This window comes from Carassius gibelio, chromosome B4, assembly GCF_023724105.1.
Source record: "Carassius gibelio isolate Cgi1373 ecotype wild population from Czech Republic chromosome B4, carGib1.2-hapl.c, whole genome shotgun sequence".
Lineage (NCBI taxonomy): Eukaryota > Metazoa > Chordata > Actinopteri > Cypriniformes > Cyprinidae > Carassius > Carassius gibelio.
In genome coordinates this window covers 3,904,472-3,924,091 of record NC_068399.1, presented here as the reverse complement: position 1 = coordinate 3,924,091, position 19,620 = coordinate 3,904,472, and the positions used below count along the sequence as shown (strand labels likewise).

The 19,620-nt window shown below is 37.6% G+C and overlaps 2 protein-coding genes across 5 annotated transcripts in view; one reads left to right on the top strand and one right to left on the bottom strand.

Moving 5' to 3' along the window:
- The window catches only part of LOC127955916 (gastrula zinc finger protein XlCGF57.1-like), a 703,806-nt gene that overhangs the window by 412,039 nt on the left and 272,147 nt on the right, over window positions 1-19,620 (bottom strand). The window lies entirely within an intron of this gene.
- Window positions 1,324-10,638, top strand: LOC127955979 (gastrula zinc finger protein XlCGF57.1). Of its 4 annotated transcripts, none has more exons than XR_008153416.1 (4): window positions 1,324-1,393; window positions 2,461-2,761; window positions 6,068-9,376; window positions 9,492-10,635. XR_008153416.1 is itself a non-coding variant. In XM_052553702.1 (3 exons), the coding sequence occupies exons 2-3, from the start codon at window positions 2,527-2,529 to the stop codon at window positions 7,177-7,179; spliced, it is 1,347 nt and encodes a 448-aa protein (XP_052409662.1). In that variant the 5' UTR covers window positions 1,324-1,393; window positions 2,461-2,526; the 3' UTR covers window positions 7,180-10,635. The 4 variants fall into 4 exon arrangements, 1 of the variants encoding a protein (XP_052409662.1); XR_008153418.1 differs by lacking the exon at window positions 1,324-1,393 and adding an exon at window positions 3,060-3,196 and having other exon boundaries at window positions 2,613-2,761; window positions 9,492-10,638; XM_052553702.1 differs by having other exon boundaries at window positions 6,068-10,635.

The following is a 19,620-nucleotide window of genomic DNA, read 5'->3' as shown; positions in this document are numbered from 1 at the left end:
TTAACCGAGCTCTGGGTGTCCTGCTCTGCCTTTGAGAAAACGAGAGCCTGGCCGATCTGGAATCTTCACTGTATGACGTCATAAGGGAAAAGGTTACCTCCCCTTTCTCTGCTTTGCCCGCCCAAACATTTACATTTTAATTCAGTCGCAATGTCAGCAAAGGTGTTACAAACAGAATTTTACGATATGGATTTGACAGCACCGGCACAGACAGTGAGTAAAACACTGTTCATTAATGCCTGATCTGTGATCAGTGATTTCTGATGTGTAGCTAATCATCGAAGTTCACACAGACTTTCTTTCTAAATCGTTCAATATTGTTTATGCATCAGTGAATCAAGCCAGTGACTAAACAATCAACTTCACATTGTTTCTCTTAGTAGCATGAAACAAATCTGTTATTTAAATTGTGATTAATCTACAGACAGCAATCAAAGAAGGCTCCCTTTATATTGTTTGGGCTGTCAATCACGCATCGCAAGTTTATCTGCACACTTGCCCCTATGAAAATTAACCATAGTTTAACCATGATATTTGTAGTAAATCTGGGGTTATACAAATGGCAGTCAATACGCCAAAAAACCATGGGTTACTACAGTTTTACTATAAAAAAAAAACATGTTTATTTTTCGTAAGCAAACTGCTGAAAAAGAGCATTCAAGCCAGAGGACTAAAATCAGGATATAAAAATGCCTTTTATTCCTACATTTTAAATGTAAAAATCTTACTAACAATACAAGTAGAAAAATAATAATAATCCACATCATGGGACCTTTAACAAATAATAGAAATTAATAAATAGACAAATATTTCAAATTAATATATTTACATATTCTGATGTCTAAAAGAATATAAAATGTAAGTATTTATGATACAAATTTACATATATTTAATATATGTAAAAAAAAAACATATATATATATATATATATATATATATATATATATATATATATATATATATATATATATATAAAATATATTTTCTATCTAAAATTATATAAATAAATTAAACAGATACATTTATAAAAAAAAATATTTCAACCTATGTGACTTCTGTATGGGTGTATAGAAAGAGGAAGCATGAAACTGGAAATTGCAATAAATGTGGTCTTGTTGAAACAATAGAACACGTACTTATTGAGTGAGATGCATATGAAAGAGCAAGATTCAAGCTTTAAGATATTTGGGAATAAAACTTTGGTTCATTTGTGTTATTGTTTTCGAACACCCATCATTCTCTCCACACTCCTATCCAGTAGGTGGATGGAATGCACCATTCAAGTTGTTCTGCCAACCGCCATTAATACCAGAAGAAGACTTTTATTTTGGTCTGTGATGTGACGTCATTAGGCTGCGCTGCGCTTCTGCGTCTGAGATTCAACTGAAGAAAGGTGTGTGCTTTTAATCTTTTAACTTTAAATAGTTTAAATCAATACACCTCGTTTGGAGAATTGTATGTGAAACGTAAGTTCAATGAATTGTGTTGCCAATTTAACACATTAATGCTTAATCTAGTGACACTGCAGTCGCTATATAGTGGATCAGTTCTCTTTACTGTCACTAGACTCTTTCACACAGAAATACCAGTAAAAATTACCGGAACGACTTTACAGGTAAATAAAAAAAATGCGCTATTCACACAGTCAACGACATTCCGTCTTTTTTCCGGAAAAGCACCTTTCACACATCCATTCCAAAACACCGGTAAATTATGTGACGTCATTAATATCTAAACAGCTGCGCTTGTATTTTTAAACATGGAGGGTAATACCTGTTCAGTATTTCTGTTGATGGTTTCATTTTTAGTTTCAAACTTTAGTATTCATGCAACTGCTTTTGTTACAGAGACATCGTAATAGACGACTGGTTTAAATAATTCTACTCACCTTTAATAAAACACCCGATGCTGTCGGGAGCTGACCAATTTAGTGAAAATCGGTTTGAAAGCAGTAACAACAGCACAATGAAGTTGCGATTGTAAATTGCAGTCTGTAAGACGCACATTGCAGAAAAGGTGCGTTCCCATATGTAGCCTTTGCTGATCCAAATTCATATCAGATAGTCTATCAGCGCAGATAAACAGTTCTGCGTTCAAGTTGAGTTCAAGAGATGTCCCAAAGCACCAGAAAAATGACCATGAATGTGACAGAGGGAAATAATAAAAATATATTTGAATTATTTACTAATAAACTAGTGTTTTCTGAGTCTGTGTCCCAAGGATGAAGTTTCCTGACTCATCATCTCCTCATTAGACACGCCTCCTAAACCGATTATGATTGTAATGAAAGTTTTTGTTGTTTGTTTTTATTATTTCGTTTAGTAATTTAAAGCTTGTAATGTAAGTCCATTAACTCTCTCTGATGTGTGCTGACTACTAAACTCAGGAGCAGATCGAAACACACCCAGAGATTTAGTTTGTGTTTATTTCTTTCAGCTAATTATTCTTAATCTTATACAGGACAAAGTGTCAAAAAACACAGAAAAACTCCTGAAGCACTGAAATCCACACAACACAGTTATAAAGATGGAGTTTATTAAAGAGGAGAGTGAAGATGTGAAGATAGAAGAAACATTCAGAGTCAAACAAGAAGATACTGAGGATCAAACAAAGTTTGAGTTTACTAAAGAGGAAAGTGAAGAAACATTCAAACATGAAGATACTGAGGAACAAACACAGATGGAGTTTATTAAAGAGGAAAGTGAAGACATGAAGATTGAAGTATTCAATCTGAAACCTGAAGATACTGAGGAACAAACAGGTTGGTTTTCATTCTCAAAGCTGAACTCAAATCATTTGATCCTTATTAAAATGTCGAGCTGTAAAAAAAAAAAAACTCAGTGTTTGCTTTTACCTTGACATTTGTTTTATTTGTGAGTGATTTTCTCCTGAAGTTCCAGACTAATATATTAACGAATCTGATTGTAAATATCAGTAAATGATCATTACAACAAACAATAAATAGTAATATTTCAGAAAAACCAGCCTACTCATAAAATAAGAAAACATTCTCCTGTTTGAGTCACTGTATGCCATTTATTTTTGTTTTTTATTTAAAGATCTTTGGTGAGCAAATAATATACAAGTAATATACAAGTAGAAAATGTATCCGTGTCTAAGCTGATTATTAACCTGCTCTCGAGAGAGAACTGATTTGTTGTTTGAGAGACTGACGCACAACGCGGCTGTTTGATTGGTGAGTGCGCTGTGTTTAATCCATTCATTCGTATCAGATCGTAGCCTTAGCTTTAAAACATAGCCTTTTAAATACAATAATAGAATGTGTATGATGTATTATTATAGGTGATATTATTCTTTCCAAGCTCTGCTTTATGAGAGATGCACGGAGAGACAAAAGCAATGCTGTGTTTGATTTGCGCTCTTTTCATTCCTAAAGTTTACATTGATTCACTTCACACTCTATTGTGTGACTTTTGAGGTCTGTGTATAATATTGCGCTGATCCCCTGGAACAACTGTTATCTAGCAAACACTGGACTGTGCCAGCTTCAGCCCAATATTCAGGCAGAATTATTACTTGTCCGTTATTCATTTTTGAAGTCATTATCCATTAAATTCTGAATAATGTATTTTGCTTCGAGCACACCCCTAAATATTACATTACATAATTTTGTTTACATGCAATAGATAAAGTCATAGAAATTAACAGCTACACGCTATATTGTAATCCTAAAATCCACATTGTACTTGCAAACTCTTTGTACACATTATAGTTAATGCATGCTCGAGTAGTCGATTGTTTCCGACAGCGCAGACTAGTGGTTGAAGTAATCAATCACTCGACTAGTCTATGCAAGCCCTAATGACCAGTAACTTCATAATGAACTGCAGCATAATAAAATCATGCTTGTTTTTTAACGACACTAACAGTTGATATCAAACACCTAATCATTGCACTAAAGAAAGCCTCTGTAGTGACTTTCACATCTTCTTTCATCCTCAGTAGCAGTAAATCATCAGAAGTTTATCTAGGATGAGTGTTTCTTCTCCTGAACTCATGTAGCAGCACACGAGTGGGATCTTCGTCACAATAAGACACAGAACAGAAATATGAGGAACAAACTCTAAATGGACTTTAGGAACAGGAGGATTTTTACAGAGACTGAGACGAGTTCAGTGATTATATGATGCTGTTTATTACTTATACAGGTGCACCTAAAAAATTAGAATATTATGGAAAAGTTATTAGTTTTTTGTAATTTAATGAAAAATTAAATTTATAAAACTTTTTAATATTCTTGATTCATTGCACACAAACTGAAAAAGTTCAAGTTTTTTGTTTTAACTCTTAATGGTTTTATGATTTGCAGCTTAGGAAAATAAAAAATCCAGTATATCAAAATTGGCATATTCCATTTTGAGGGAAGAAAAAAATATTGATTGAGGGGTCCAGAGTGATTTTGCCAGCCCTTTTGCTCACTCTGGATAAGTACAGTTCTTGAATAGATGGGAGGGTTGAACCGATGATTCTCTCAGCAGTCCGGACTACCCTCTGTAGTCTTCTGAGGTCAGATTTAGAAGCTGAGCTGAACCAGACAGTTACTGAAGTGCAGAGGATGGATTCAATGATGGTGGAGTAGAACTGTTTCAGCAGCTCCTGTGGCAGGTTAAACTTCCTCAGCTGTCGAAGGAAGTACAACCTTTGCTGGGCCTTTTTCACAATGGAGTCAATGTGAATGTCCCACTTCAGGTCCTGAGAGATAGTGGTGCCCAGGAACCTGAATGACTCCACTGCAGTCACAGTGCTGTTCATGATGGTGAGTGGGGGGAGTGCAGGGGGGTTTCTCCTGAAGTCCACGATCATCTCCACTGTTTTGAGCGTGTTAAGCTCCAGGTTGTTGAGAGTGCACCAGACAGCCAGCTCATTAACCTCCTGTCTGTAAGCAGACTCGTCACCGTCCTGAATGAGGCCGACGAGTGTGGTGTCATCTGCAAACTTCAAGAGCTTGACAGAAGGGTCCTTAGATGTGCAATCATTAGTGTACAGGGAGAAGAGCAGTGGGGAGAGAACGCAGCCCTGGGGAGCTCCGGTGCTGATTGTACGGGTGCTGGATGTGTATAGTCCTGAAATTTTGTATTTCTTTGGGATGGGGGTGTAACAGTGATCCAATATATTTCTGTCTCTGGTGGGACATGTGATGTGCTGTCTGTATTTTTGGCAGTTCACGGGAGAGATTGGCTTTGTTAAAGTCCCCGAGAATGATTAAAACAGAGTCCGGGTGTTGTTGTTCTGTCTCTGTGATCTGATCAGCGAGTTTCTGTAAAGCCAGACTTCCGTAGGCTTGTGGAGGGATGTAAACACTCACCAGAATGAACAAGTGAAACTCCCGCGGTGAATGGGACGGCTTGCAGTTGACGCAGCATTTCTAGATTTGTCAGACATTTGTCTGAGAGAGCAGAAGGAATTTGTCAGTTTTGTTGGGTAGAGAGCGGACATTTGCCAGATGGATGCTAGGCAATGGCATTTGAAATCAGTGCTTCCTGAATCTGACTCCCGCTCGCTTTTCCCGTCTGCGTCTGGAGCTGGCTGTTCAAATCCACACAGGCTGTCATAGCTTGTTTAATAACAGAGCAACAGATTTAGTCAAATATGAGTATATCGTGGAATATTTAACTAAAGCTCCTCTAGACTTAATTTCTCTGCTAAACCAACGAGTTGTAGACACTGGTGATTTGCTGAGATAAATTAAATGCTACATGACATTTTATTTCCACACTGTTTGTTGATGTCTTCCTGCAGTTGAAACACTGATTGAATGATAAAAACTAGTAAAGAGGAAGGAATGATCTCATTCACTCATGCTCCACTCTGCATTTGCATCATATATTTGTATCACGGAGACTGGTCTTCATTAACATAAGGCTACTTGATAAAAGATGCCATTAAATCACACATTTCAAAATCTTTGTCAATCTGGAGATTCATTGTGACATTGTTTTTTCAGTTATTTTTTTAATTGATTGACAGCACTAATCAATTTTTTTTTAATCTGTTGCTTTGTGCCATTAAACTGGTGTTAACTTGTATTTATCTCTTTTCACCCCAGATCTGATGACACTGAAAGAGGAGAATCAAGAACTGAATGACACTCAAGAGATAGATCAAAATGAGAAACAGCATGATTTCAATACAGAAGAAGAATCGATTGGTTGCTCACAGACTGAAAAGACCTCCTTACCCAAAAAAGCTCAAAATACACAAACTACAAACCTTGATTCCCACTTAAGAAATCATGCTGGAGAGAGGCCTTACACCTGCCAACAGTGTGAAAAGAGTTTTACACGGAAATATTACCTTACTGCCCACATGAAAATTCACTCTGGAGAGAAGCCTTACACATGCAATCAGTGTGGAAAGAGCTTTACACAGAAAAGTCAACTTACTGTCCACATGAGAATTCACACTGGAGAGAAACCCTTCACCTGTGAACTGTGTGAGAAGAGTTTCAGACTAAATGCAGAGCTCAAGACTCACATGATAAAGCACACGGGAGAGAAACCTTACACATGTAGTCAGTGTGGAAAGAGTTTCACACAAAACAGTCAATTTAAAGTTCACATGAGAAGTCACACAGGAGAGAAGCCTTTCACCTGCAAACAGTGTGGGAAGAGTTTCACACGAAATAGATATCTTAAGAATCACATGATTAATCACACTGAAAAGAAACCATTCGTATGCTCTCAGTGTGGAAAGTGTTTTACACAGAAAAGAGCCTTCGATGCCCACATGGTAATTCACACTGGAGAGAGTCCTTTCACCTGCCATCGGTGTGGAAAGAGTTTTAGACTAAAAGAAAACCTTCAGAATCACATGAAAATTCACACTGGAGAGAAGACTTTCGAATGTCAGTGTGGAAAGAGATTTACACAGAAAAAACGGCTCGATACCCACATGAGAGTTCACACCGGAGAGAAGCCTTTCACCTGCGAACTGTGTGGGAAGAGTTTCACGAATAAGACAAACTTAAAGACTCACAATAGAATTCACACTGGAGAGAATCCTTTCACATGTGATCAGTGTGGACAGAGTTTCAGATATAATGCAAACCTCATCAGTCACATGAAGATTCACTCAGAGAAGAGTTTTAAATGTCATCAGTGCGAGAGGAGTTTCACAGACATGAATCAACTTCAGGATCATGTAATAACTCACAACTGAGAAAAGCCTTCATCACTGTGGAAAGAGTTTCACAAGAGATGAAAGCCTCAAGATTCACATGAGAGTTCACACTGGAGAGAAACCGTACAAGTGTCTTGAGTGTGAGAAGAGTTTCACGTCAACGCAGCATGAAACGTCATTTGCGAACTCATTCGGAGAAGAAATTGCCATTTTCCTTCGTATGAAGAGGTTTAGAAAAAGGAGAGATTTCTACACTCATCTGTGCATTCAATTTGGAAGACAATTCAATTGTAGTCAGTGTAATAATTTAATAATAATTTGTCATCCACTGAAAAGTCATGCAAATGGGAGACCCAGTTTGTGTTTTGTTGAAGATATGACTAGAAAACATTTTCAGAAAAATTCTACATCTGATTTTTACCTTCATGACGACTACTTTTACTTGCGTTCTTCCTCTCTGCATGCTTCTTCTTAAGGCATCTTCTTTTCTTTTGTGCATTTTTACTCCTGAGGCCAAACCTGATAACCATCTTTGCTTTAATGTCACTCAATTCAATGTGTTGATTTCCTTTGAATCGAAATCGTAGTCAAACTTTTACCTTGCTGGGAAATCAACAATGTAATTGGAAGATTACAAATAAACTGACATAAACCAAACAAAATAACTTGTTCCCATTGATTGTAGGTGTATTTCAGATTATTGTTAAGTTTACTGTAAAGGGAGATTCAATGGTGTAGTCATGGAGAGAATTTCTACACCTTTCATATTTAGAGATGGATAAAAGCAAGCAATGTCATGAAGGTATAAGCGGGTTAATTTGATGTTTTTTAACTTTATTTTTAATTTTGATAATGTTTTATTTAACCCTGTGTGGTCAAACTTCAGTCTGGTTAAAACAGACTCCTCCCTTCTTTTCCTTCCAATAATACCCTATGGATAAATACATTTCTGTATACTGTATTTTCTTCCAGTAGTATCCATGTCCCATACGTCCTGCCATTTCTTCATTATTTCTTTTTTAATTATTGCTTTAGCTTCCCCTTTGCCAAATTGAATATTTATAATATCGTTTATCCTGGTTGATTCCTTTGCTATTTTGTCTGCTTTCTCATTCCCTTTTATATTTACATGAGCAGGTACCTAGCAGAATCTCACATCTATCTGAAGCCTCCTCAATCTAAATAAACGCTGGTGTATTTCTAGCATTAAATCTTCTCTATTAGATCTCATATTTTGAATACTGTGAAGGACTGCTACAGAGTCAACACAACTACCACATCTGGGGCCTGTACCATGAAGCTGGCTTAGGTGGCTAGCCAGCTATGTTTCAGCTTAGTTTCCACCAACTCTGGGTTTTAGGTACTATGAAAGTAGCTCGGCTTTAATCGGTGTTCGTTGCCATGGTATTTTACGCTGCACGGCTAACCTGCTCCGGGGCAGGTTATGACTGAAGTTTGACCAATCAGCTGTGAGCAAAGAAACATATAGGTGACGTAACTAATTCCCAGTGTCTATTCACTGTTGCAATGGCTTCACCTTTTCTCCCAAATCCTGTGGACATCTCCGCACAAATTGTTAGACGAGCACTTCGTAGAGAAAGAGTTTTTAGGGACAGACAAAATCCATTTGACTTTCCTGATACTTACTTGTATGAAAGATACAGATTTTCAGTGGAAAAGTATCTTTGTGAACTTCTTGAGCCGCACATAACAAATGTGACTCGTCGAAGCCATGCCCTTACTGTACCGCAAATGGTATGTATTGCGTTGCGTTTTTTGCAAGTGGTACATACTTGTATGCGGTCGGGGATGCAGAGAATCTAGGGAAAAACACGGTCTGTCGAACCATTCGAAAGGTGGTCCTCGCTCTGCAGGGGTACATATACAGCTTCATTGTGTTCCCTGGACATTTATTGACCATGTCCATAAAAGAGGGCTTTTATAAAATTGCCGGTAAGATATCTTGATAGACATCACATGAACAAATTTAACATTTCACACTCATTTTTTTTCGTCTTCAAAAAAAGCATATTTCACACTTAGAAATCTATTATACAGTAGTCTGCAGTAGCTACCTGTTAAGAATTATTTTAAATATATATTTTTAATTCCTATGATAGGATTCTCTAGAGTCATAGGAGCAATAGACTGCACACATGTTGCAATCTCCGCAGCTCTCGGAGAACATGAGGCAGATTATGTGAACAGAAAGTCCTTTCACAGCCTTAATGTTCAGGTAGGGCTACTATATAGCCTATGTGAATTTTTTTGATTTTTTGCATTGAGATCAATCTTTAAATAAATAGTAACTAACAGATAGGACAATTATTTACTGTACATTTCATCTGCAGATGACTTTGATCACAAGTTTGGATGACAAATGGCCTGGCTCTGTGCATGACAAATTTTCTGTGAGCCTATTTTGTGTCAGCGCTTTGAGAAAGGCAAGTTAAATTTGGTACAGTACACTATAAAGTTTTAATTTTAATAGCAAAACTTACACAATTTTCCCCTTTTCTGTTCTATGACAGGACTTTTTGATGGCTTGTTGGTTGGAGATCGAGGTTCTGCATGCTAGAGGTTTTTGCTAACCCCCTATCCTGACCCTCAGACAGGGCCACAAAACCGCTTCGATGTGGCCCTCAGTAAAACCAGGGTCAAGATCGAGATGACCTTAGGCGTTTAAGAGTGTCACCAGAGCGGGCATCACAGATAGTGGCTGCATGTACCATTCTGCATAATATAGCCATTATTAGAAACGAGCGAGTACCACCACAAAACCAGCTTCTCCCTGATGAAATTGACCCCATCACACTTGACCACCCAGCTGGCGCAGCTGTCAGAGATGCAATCACAACACAATATTTTACTTAATAAGAGCACACTGACACTGCAGATATGTCTCAAACTGTTTTATTGGTCATCATGTGACTAGGGGGGAAGTAAGAGTGCAGGAAAAATTACATTACATTAGTTCTAGACTCCTTTTGTAAAGGGCCCTGACTGAGTCTGTTTCCACCTGAAACAATTCCACCACAAACAATCATTACACGTTTTCTGGAGGTTGATCAAATCACAAAAAGTGGCATGACTTTCTACAAACACAGGACTGACTGTAATTTATGTGAAGGGTTTAAAGCATTACCCTGTTCACATTCCTTCTATAGCCCATTGAGGTAGAGGCTTCAGTTTCTGGGGCAGGTCGTGAAAAATCCTACAAAAGAAGTGTATGGGCCAGTCCCATACACAAAAGAAATATATTTGAAATATATTTTCATAATATGTTTTGGAATATATGCAAATATTTGAAATTGGCCCAATAAATATATTTCACACTTAACAATGTATTTTTGTTATATTTCAGAATATATTTCAATGTATTTTTTTCTGTATGGGCCCCGAAAAGTGTCAAAAATATGTGTGTCATATATTCCAAATACATTGAACTATACTCTGAAATATATATATTAAAAAAATGATGTTAAGTGTGAAATATATTTATTGGGCCAATTTCAAATATTTGCATATATTGCAAAATATATTCTGAAAATACATTTCAAATATATTTATTTTGTGTATGGGGTCACTTAATTATGACATTTAAATGTGTGCCATAATAAAAAGCTCAGTGCATTCACCTCAGCAGAGTGTCTTCATCGTTTGGTTCACCCTAAGAAATAAAAGGCCAATGTAAAGCTTAACTGTTATAAAGCAGGTTATGTTTGGTGTTATGTCTGCTGCATACTGACCTCTGTGTGGGAGACTGTGTGCATGTGTGCTGGCTTCAACGGGGACACTGTATTTCCCTCTACTGCAGAACAGAGTCAGCCATATTTAACTTTTACGCATTAACGCAATCAGCAACCTTTCTCCAAGATTGTTCTCTTGCTTTGGCAGCAGATACAGTGTTACTGCGTGCTTGAAAAAGTTGATGAGCTGCGTCATGGTACCAATAAAACCTGACTGCATCGGTTTGGTTTTGTCGACTCGAAACCAATCCTGTAACCCCGAGTTTGTTCAGCTACCTTCATGGTGCAGGCCCCTGGTTTTACTTCTTCCACCCACTGTAACCCTACAACAATTGCCATCATCTCTGCCATATTAACCGACAGCTGGTCAGGTGGTCTTTTCCCAATATTTACATTCAATGTTGATATGTATATTCCTATGCCTACCCTGTTTTCTTCATCTTTGGATCCATTTGTATAAATATCTAAATAACTGTAAAATTTACGTATTGACTTGCCATATGTCCTTTCTCACTCTCTTCCCATGTATCCTTTAGTACTATTATATTCAAATCTACTTCGGTTATGGAAACAGCCAAACAGGAATATTACTAATAGATGTAGGAGTGTTAAGAAAGATATTGTTTAATCTGTATTCCTCTGATTTAGTCTTTGTTACCCATCTAAAGCCATTCCCTTTAAAAGAGTTATTCTCCAAATATTCCTGGATAACACTATTGGTAGGGTTTTCATCTCTACCTCCACGTAATCGACACCAGTATGTAAGCATGAGTTGATCTCTTCTCAGTTCAAAGGGCACTTCTCCTAATTCTACTTGAATGGCTTTATTCGGTGTTAATCTCATAACACCAGAACAAATCCTCAAAGCTTTATTAATAACACTATCCATTTACATTAAATGTGTTTTAGCTGCTGCTCAACTCAAATCATCTGTAATCTATTGTATCGTTGACCTCATTAAAGTCTTATAAATGTACATCAGTGATTGTTTATCTGCTCCCTAGTCTTTCCCAGAAAATGCTGTCATTAAGTTTATAACTTTTTTACATTTTGATTTAACCTTTTCTATATGTATTTTCCATGTTCCTTTTTGATCTAACCACTTACCCAAATATTTAAAACATTCTACCATTTCCATATTGTGGCCATATAACCTCAAGTTCTGTTTGTCTATCCCTTTTTTCTTGGTTTATAACATACAGCAGCATTTACTTGGAAAGAGCTTAAAGCCCCAATTATATGACCATTGCTCTACTTTACTTATTGCTTTCTTGATTTTATATATCACACCTATGGGATCCTGATACAAAGCTGACCCAACTCTTTTATCTAAATTAATAAATATATAATTAATCATAACATTAAATAAAACTGTTATGACTTATGACGCTTCCTTGTGGAATTCCATTAGTAATTTCATATTCCTCTGATACTTCTGATCCTACTTTAATTCTAAATCTTCTTTCTGCAAAAAAAAATCTAAAACACAATTATAGAACCAACCTTTTATTCCAATTTAATTTAATTTAGTTAATAACCCTTCCCTCCACATAGAGTCATAAGCCTTTTCAATATAAAAAAATAAAGTATTCATTAATGGTTTAATTTTAAATGTTTTATCTCATTGCTTACTTTCACAACAGCATCCATTGTAGATCGTCCTTTTCTGAAACCACTTTGGTACGGTGCAAGTAAACCTCTGTTCAAGGAAATAATTATCTAATTATAAATATTATCTCTAATACGTTTTCCTATAATTTTTGAAACCTGACATAGTTCAGTTGATCTTTTCCTCTAGCAGTATTTCTGATACCATTTAATACACTAACTCATTCATATTGATTTTGTCATCCATTGTACTTTCCATGTTATTTTTTTTAATAAGCACATCCCTATTTTTATTTAAAATAATTTCTTTTTTTTTTGTCTATGAATATCATCTAAATGATCTCCACTATGCACACTGGCAAACTTCTTTCCTAATATATTCGCCTTTTCCTTATGCGTTATTGCCATTATTCTTGATCCTCTAATATAGGGCTTTTAACATACACTTTATTCCCACTCATTTTCTTTAGCATTGACCAAATTTCTCCTATTTTAACTTTTGTCCCAATAGTTGAACAGTAAGTCCTCCATGCATTTCGTTTACTATTTTTAATTTCTCTTCAAGCTTGAGCCTTTTCCCTCTGATAATTAATAATATTTTCCTGATTCAAGTTATTTCTTAATATTCTCAGAGTTTTATTTTGTTCATTTATAATTTCTGTACATTTATCATTCCACCATGGAACCATTTTACTTTTCCCTCCAAATGTCTTGAATGATATGCTATTCAAAGCAGCATTTAATATTAACTTCAGATGCACATTTCATCATTATCGCCTTCCATTACAATTAAATCTGCTGATTCACTACATAATTCTATAATTTTTTGCCAGTCAGCTTTTGTAAAATTAAAGGCCTAGACCTTTCTTGAATATCTATTTCAATGTTTATTGAGCATATTATTGGAAAGTGTTTTATAATAATAATAATAATAAGTTTTATTTATATAGCGCCTTTCCAGAGCTCAAGGACACTTTACAATAAACAAACAACAATAAAGACAATTGACAAAGAGAACAGACAGAACAACAATAGGCAAATGAGAGTGCAAGTACAGTAAGTGAGAATTGGGTAGAGAAAAAAAAAAACACCACTAAGAACTATAACATTCAGAAAATAGGTGTGTTTTGAGCATGGATTTGAATTCAGAGATAGTGTTAACAAAACGGAATGATCGGGGGAGAGAGTTCCACATTTTGGGCGCAACAACACTGAATGATCTGCTCCCCATTGAAGCAAGGCGATGCCGAGGGACAACGAGGAGGCTGGAATCAGCGGATCGTAAAGAGCGAGTAGGGGTGTAAGGGAGAAGCAGGTTACAGAGGTAGGGGGGAGCAAGGCTGTGCAGAGACTTAAAAGCGAGAAGGAGAATTTTGAATTTAATACGGTAAGCCACAGGAAGCCAGTGAAGATCATGCAGAATTGGGGAAATATGTGCAGAACGCTTGGTGTGGGTGAGTACTCTGGCAGCAGAGTTTTGAATGTATTGTAATTTGGAAATGGAGCTAGCAGGTAGTCCAATGAAAAGTGCATTGCAGTAATCAAGACGTGAGGTGACAAATGCATGGATGACAGTTTCAGCATCTGAGATACTGATAAAGGGACAGAGCTGAGCGATACGACGTAGATGAAAGAATGCCAATTTAGTGATGGAATTAATGTGAGAGTGGAAAGATAGAGAGGAATCAAAAATTACACCAAGATTTTTAACAATACTAGATGGTTTGATAAGAGAGCTGGCGATCTCACAGGTGAAGTTAGTAGGAATTTTATTAGTGAGTGATGAAGGTCCAGTGAAAATAATCTCAGTTTTGTCCATATTAAGTTTTAGAAAATTTGAATGAAGCCAATCTTTTATTTCATGCACACAAGCAGAGATTTTGTCAGTTGTGAAAGATAAAGTTGATGTACAGGTAGTATATAATTGATTGTCGTCAGCGTAAAAATGATAATTAAAACCATGACGGCGGAGGATCTGACCAAGAGGTATTATATAAATTATAAATAATAATGGCCCAAGAACGGATCCCTGAGGGACACCTTGCTTCAGGGGGACAGTGGGTGAGCGAAAATTCTGAAGTGAAATGTAAAACAGTCTGTCAGAGAGATAAGAGGAGAACCAGGAAAGAGCAGCACCAGAAATACCCACATCCGAAAGGCGCGAAATGAGTAGTTGATGGGAGACGGTATCGAAGGCAGAGCTGAGGTCGAGCAGCAAAAGCATAGACAGAGAACCAGAATCACCAGAAAAGCAGATCATTCAGTACCTTAACTAGTGCAGTTTCAGTACTATGCAAAGGGCGAAAACCAGATTGAAAAGTATCAAAAAGATTATTTTCAACTAGAAAAGACTGGAGCTGGGAGGCAACAGTCCTTTCCAGTAATTTAGCTATGAAGGGGAGATTTGAAATGGGACGATAATTAGATAAAACTGAGGTGTAAAGGTTGGGTTTCTTGAGAACAGGGGTAACAGCTGCAGTTTTGAGTGACAGAGGAAATGAAGCAGAGGTAAGAGATGTGTTGATGAAGTGAGAGATAGGTGCAGAAATAACTGAATGGCAAAGTTTCAGTAGAGTAGTAGGAGCAGGGTCAAGATGACAAGATGAAGGGTTGGATTTCGAGACAGAAGAAGGAGTAGACAGAGAGAAAAAAGGCAGGGATTGACCAGGTTGATTCGGCAGATAACAAATGTTAGTGGCATCATTAAAGAGGCACTGGTTTACGGCATCTGTCTTTTATAGCATGTGAGCCAAGAATGAAGTGCAAAGTTCATCAGAAGCTAGAGCAACATGAGATGGAGGTTTGGTAAGTTTATTTATAGTGTTGAATTAATGGTTTTGGCCTGTTGCTTGATTTTTAGCAGATACAAAACTGGAACGAGCCAAATTCAGGGCCGATCTTGATATGTTCGATGAATGCCAAATGGTGAAGTCAGGCCAGTTTTCCTATAGTAACGCTCAAGCCGTCTACCAGTGGCCTTTAAGATACGGAGCTCAGGAGTGTACCAAGGAGACGAATGTGTGGAAGGGACACTTCTGGTCTTAACAGGAGCATGCTTATCTAAGATATCCGAGATTATGGTTTTATATTCCACTCACAAGAATTTGCCAGATTATTAGAAAGTAAGGTGAGATCAATACAAGGCAATGTGTTGGAACGCATGTCAATTCTTGTACCATTTCCATTATTTAGACAAACTAGCTGCCTAACATCCATCAATTCTTCCACTACTTCCCCATTCTTATCAGTGTGTTTACCTCCCCAAAGACTATTGTGTGCATTGAAGTCACCACACCAGATTTCTTTCCTTTTTCCTTGTCTCATAACTGTTTGTGTGCATTGAAGTCATCACACCAGATTTCTTTCCTTTTTCCTTGTCTCATAACTATGTTCTCTAATACGTCTAAACGTAATGATTTACATGGGTTATATAGGTTGACTACTACAAAGTTCCAATCTGATTTGTATACTTCTATAATTACACATTCTATTTCTATTGAGATTTCCATTCTTTTAAATGATATCCTATCCCTTACAAATGTTGCACAACCTCCCCCCGGTTTCCTTCTCTATCAAACCTAACAGACTCATATCCAGGTATAATAAAATCAAGGTGAGGCTGAAGCCAAGTTTCTTGAATGCAAACAAAATAAGGGTTGACTTCAGATGCTGATAGAAACTTTAACATCTTTGGGGTACTACATAGCTTGTATTGTCAATACATTTTTCTTGATATTCTATTGGTCTATGTTGTTTGTTTTAATAATTGCCAATACCCTTTAAGGCCTCTGCATATCTCACCTTATTCATATCTTTGTACTTCTTTAGCTTGTTTCTGTACTACACATCCAGCATATGCAGCACTATGCAACATTGTAGTTTAGCATCAGGGCCCTGGAGCATCGAAAGAATCTTGTTTTCTCTTCAGTATTGCTGTAGAGGTTGGTACACGAGGCAGGTGCTGTCGTCGCTCCATGTGAGGGGACACCAGAGCTTTCCCCCATCTGTTTCAAAAAGAACCCACTTTTGAAATGGTTCCCTCTCTACCATGATGGATTTACCCCCCTCCACACCACAAATGCATTTATTGCAGATACATCCAGAATGGTAGAGAAGACAACCACTGGCCAACGCTTTGTTTTACGCCTGGCTCTGTAGCTTGCAACCATCTGCAATATTGCAAACACGGAAAACTTAGTATATATGTCAGCAAATGAAATGTCTCTCACTCTGTCACCAACTTTGAATTAAAATGAGCAAAATATTGCATCAAAATATAAAATTTGTAAATCCCTTTCAAGGTTGTCAAGCGATCATAATCCAAGATGATATCAGGCTTCTTGTCCTCCCGGTCACTCACTTTGGCATCTTTGTGGCATGTGTTCATCAGCAGCACATTTTTACCCCTTTTGGGGCAGTATGACACAAGACTGTCTCAGTGAAAGCAAAGAGGGAGGAAAACACAGCTCGGTCTCTTATTGCCAGAAGAGCAGGTGGGAGTAAAGGCTTGTTTTTCCGAACTGTGAAGAAATTTTCACACGTTACTGTTTGTCCTTGGAGTCCAGTGGTCAAATCAAGGACCACACGCATGCCTTGATTTTTTTTTCTGGCTGTCCACCTTGAGACTTGCCAGTGTAAATTCGTAATAGCTCGTCCTGGTGTCACATGCTGCCCAGATTTTTATCCCATATTTCGGCAGCTTGCTGGGCATGTACTGTTAGAACGGGCATCGACCTCAAAATGGCACCAGGCACTCATCCACTGTTATGTCCTGGTGTGTGTGAGAGAGACCTTTGCGCACTTACCTTGATGTATTTCAGAAAATCAAAATGTACACCTCAGCTCTCAGAACTACATGGAGTAAACAAAGTGTATTTATGCACCTGCTGCCTTTAATGGTGGTGAAAGTATTCAATTGTTACGTGATGACGTAAGAAGCGCTGTTTCCGGGTCCAGGCCTCAACTTGCTTCACTTGAGAATATGACCTCAGCAGCCATTTATGAGCACTGTTTATTCATATTAAGCTAAACACTTTAAAACTTACGGTATACACTAAAGTCTCCGTGCTCACAGCATCCCAAACACAAATAATTTTTATACATTTTTTTTTTTATATTTATATTTTCATTGTCTGGCTATCTGGGACTTCGGTATGGAGTTAAAGGTTAAGATTATAACTTTTTCGCTAGTATTTCTATCACATTGTGAGTTTATATTAGCACTTTTTGTTGTTTTCTCGTGGTAACTGAGAGCTTTTGGACACGGAAGCGCTGCTACATGACGTCAGACTTAACAAGCGAATAGACTAAACAAAAGCAAAGTACGTGGATTTAAACACCATCGTGCTGTTCATTTAATGGTGAAAAGAGCAGCAAGCAACACGAGAAAGGACTTGACTTGTACCAAAGTTTCAGAAATGATTATGTAGCTTGACCCCCTCCAGCGAGCTGCAGCTTATTTGAAGTTGGTATTGCATTTTGGTTCATGATAAACTGTTCATAAATTTAATGCAAAGTAGATTTTTTCCAAGATTTTAAGGTTTTAAACTTGCTTTACCATCAAGAAAAGACGAGCATTTCACACATAGGCCATCTGTACTTTTCACCATCAAAAGGCAGCAGGTGCATGAACACCTGTTTACTCCATGTAGTTCTGAGAGCATGAGGTGCATATTTGGATTTTTTTCAGATAAATCAAGGTAAGTGCACAAAGGTCTCTCTCACACCCTCTATCACACACACACACACACACACACACACACACACTTTAATTTGCTGTTATACTCCATATAACACCATATTCAAGCCAGAAACTAAGCCTTTTTTTGCACAGGCCTATCTAAAGGGTTAATGGTCCCACCTAGTGATCAACTGTAAAAAATAACAAATGTTACCTCTTCCCAACAGGGAAAACCACCAACCACAAAAATCTCACACACACACACACAAACACTAACATAGACTAACCATGTTTCGTACACTTTTCGCCCTTCGCCACACGCCAGCAACCACTCCTCTGTTCTTGAAAGCCAGACAAGCATGTTTGTGTGATCATTCTCTGGGGGAATACCTATTGCACAGTCCACACTTTGATTGATGTCTTTTGGACCAATAGTTTTTGAGAAAATTGGGGAAAAGTACCTCCTCCGCACGTGTACGGAAGATAATTGTTAGAGGGGGGGTGAAATGCTATTTCATGCATACTGAGTTTTTAACACTGAGTTTTTTGTTCCAAAAAAACCTCTTCCGGTTTGTCAAAAGTTTCGGAAAGTTTTTTTCGAGTATGGGTCTGTGTGACGTTAAATGGAGCGGAATTTCCTTATATGGGTCCTAAGGCACTTCTGCCGGAAGAGCGCGCGCTCCCGTATAGCAGAGCACTGAGAGCACAACAGACATTCACTGATCAGAGCGAGAGCGTCGCGAAAAGTCACAAAAGAAGTGTGTTTTTGGTTGCCAGGGCAAGACAACCCTGCACTGATTACCAAAAGAGAAACAGCATTAAGGGACCAGTGGATGGAGTTTATTTTTTACAGAGCATCAACGGAGTTGTGCAAGTGTTTTTGTTTGTTCCCTACATTTCGAAGATGCTTGTTTTACAAACAAGGCCCAGTTTGACGCCGGATTTGCACATCGTTTATTTCTTAAAGATAATGCAGTCCCAACGAAAAAGGGTCACGATCGTGTGTTGGAACCACATGCGGTGAGTAAAACTGCTTCAAATATTTCTGTGTTGTTAACTTAGCTATCAGCGCGTAAGCACATCAAGTAAACTACATGCGATGTTGTCATCAAACTGCACTTTCCACATGTACAGCTTAAAAAAAAACAAAAAAAAAAAAAGACGACATAAAGTAAAACTTAGTCATTTTCCAAAACTGCTAAGCAAATATATACAGTTTCAGTACATACCACATAGAGACGCCTTTGCTGATGCTGCTCTTGTTAAATTTCAGCCTCTGGATCTGTGTCACAGCTTCCAAACGCTCTCAACGCAAAAGCCTACTGGCGCTCGTGATTCTTTAGCTCCGCCCACACGTCACGCCTCTAGGCGCTCGTGTTTTTCCGGGAAAAATCGGTACAGACTATCTTTCTTTTATAAATATAATAAAAATAAAGACTTTTT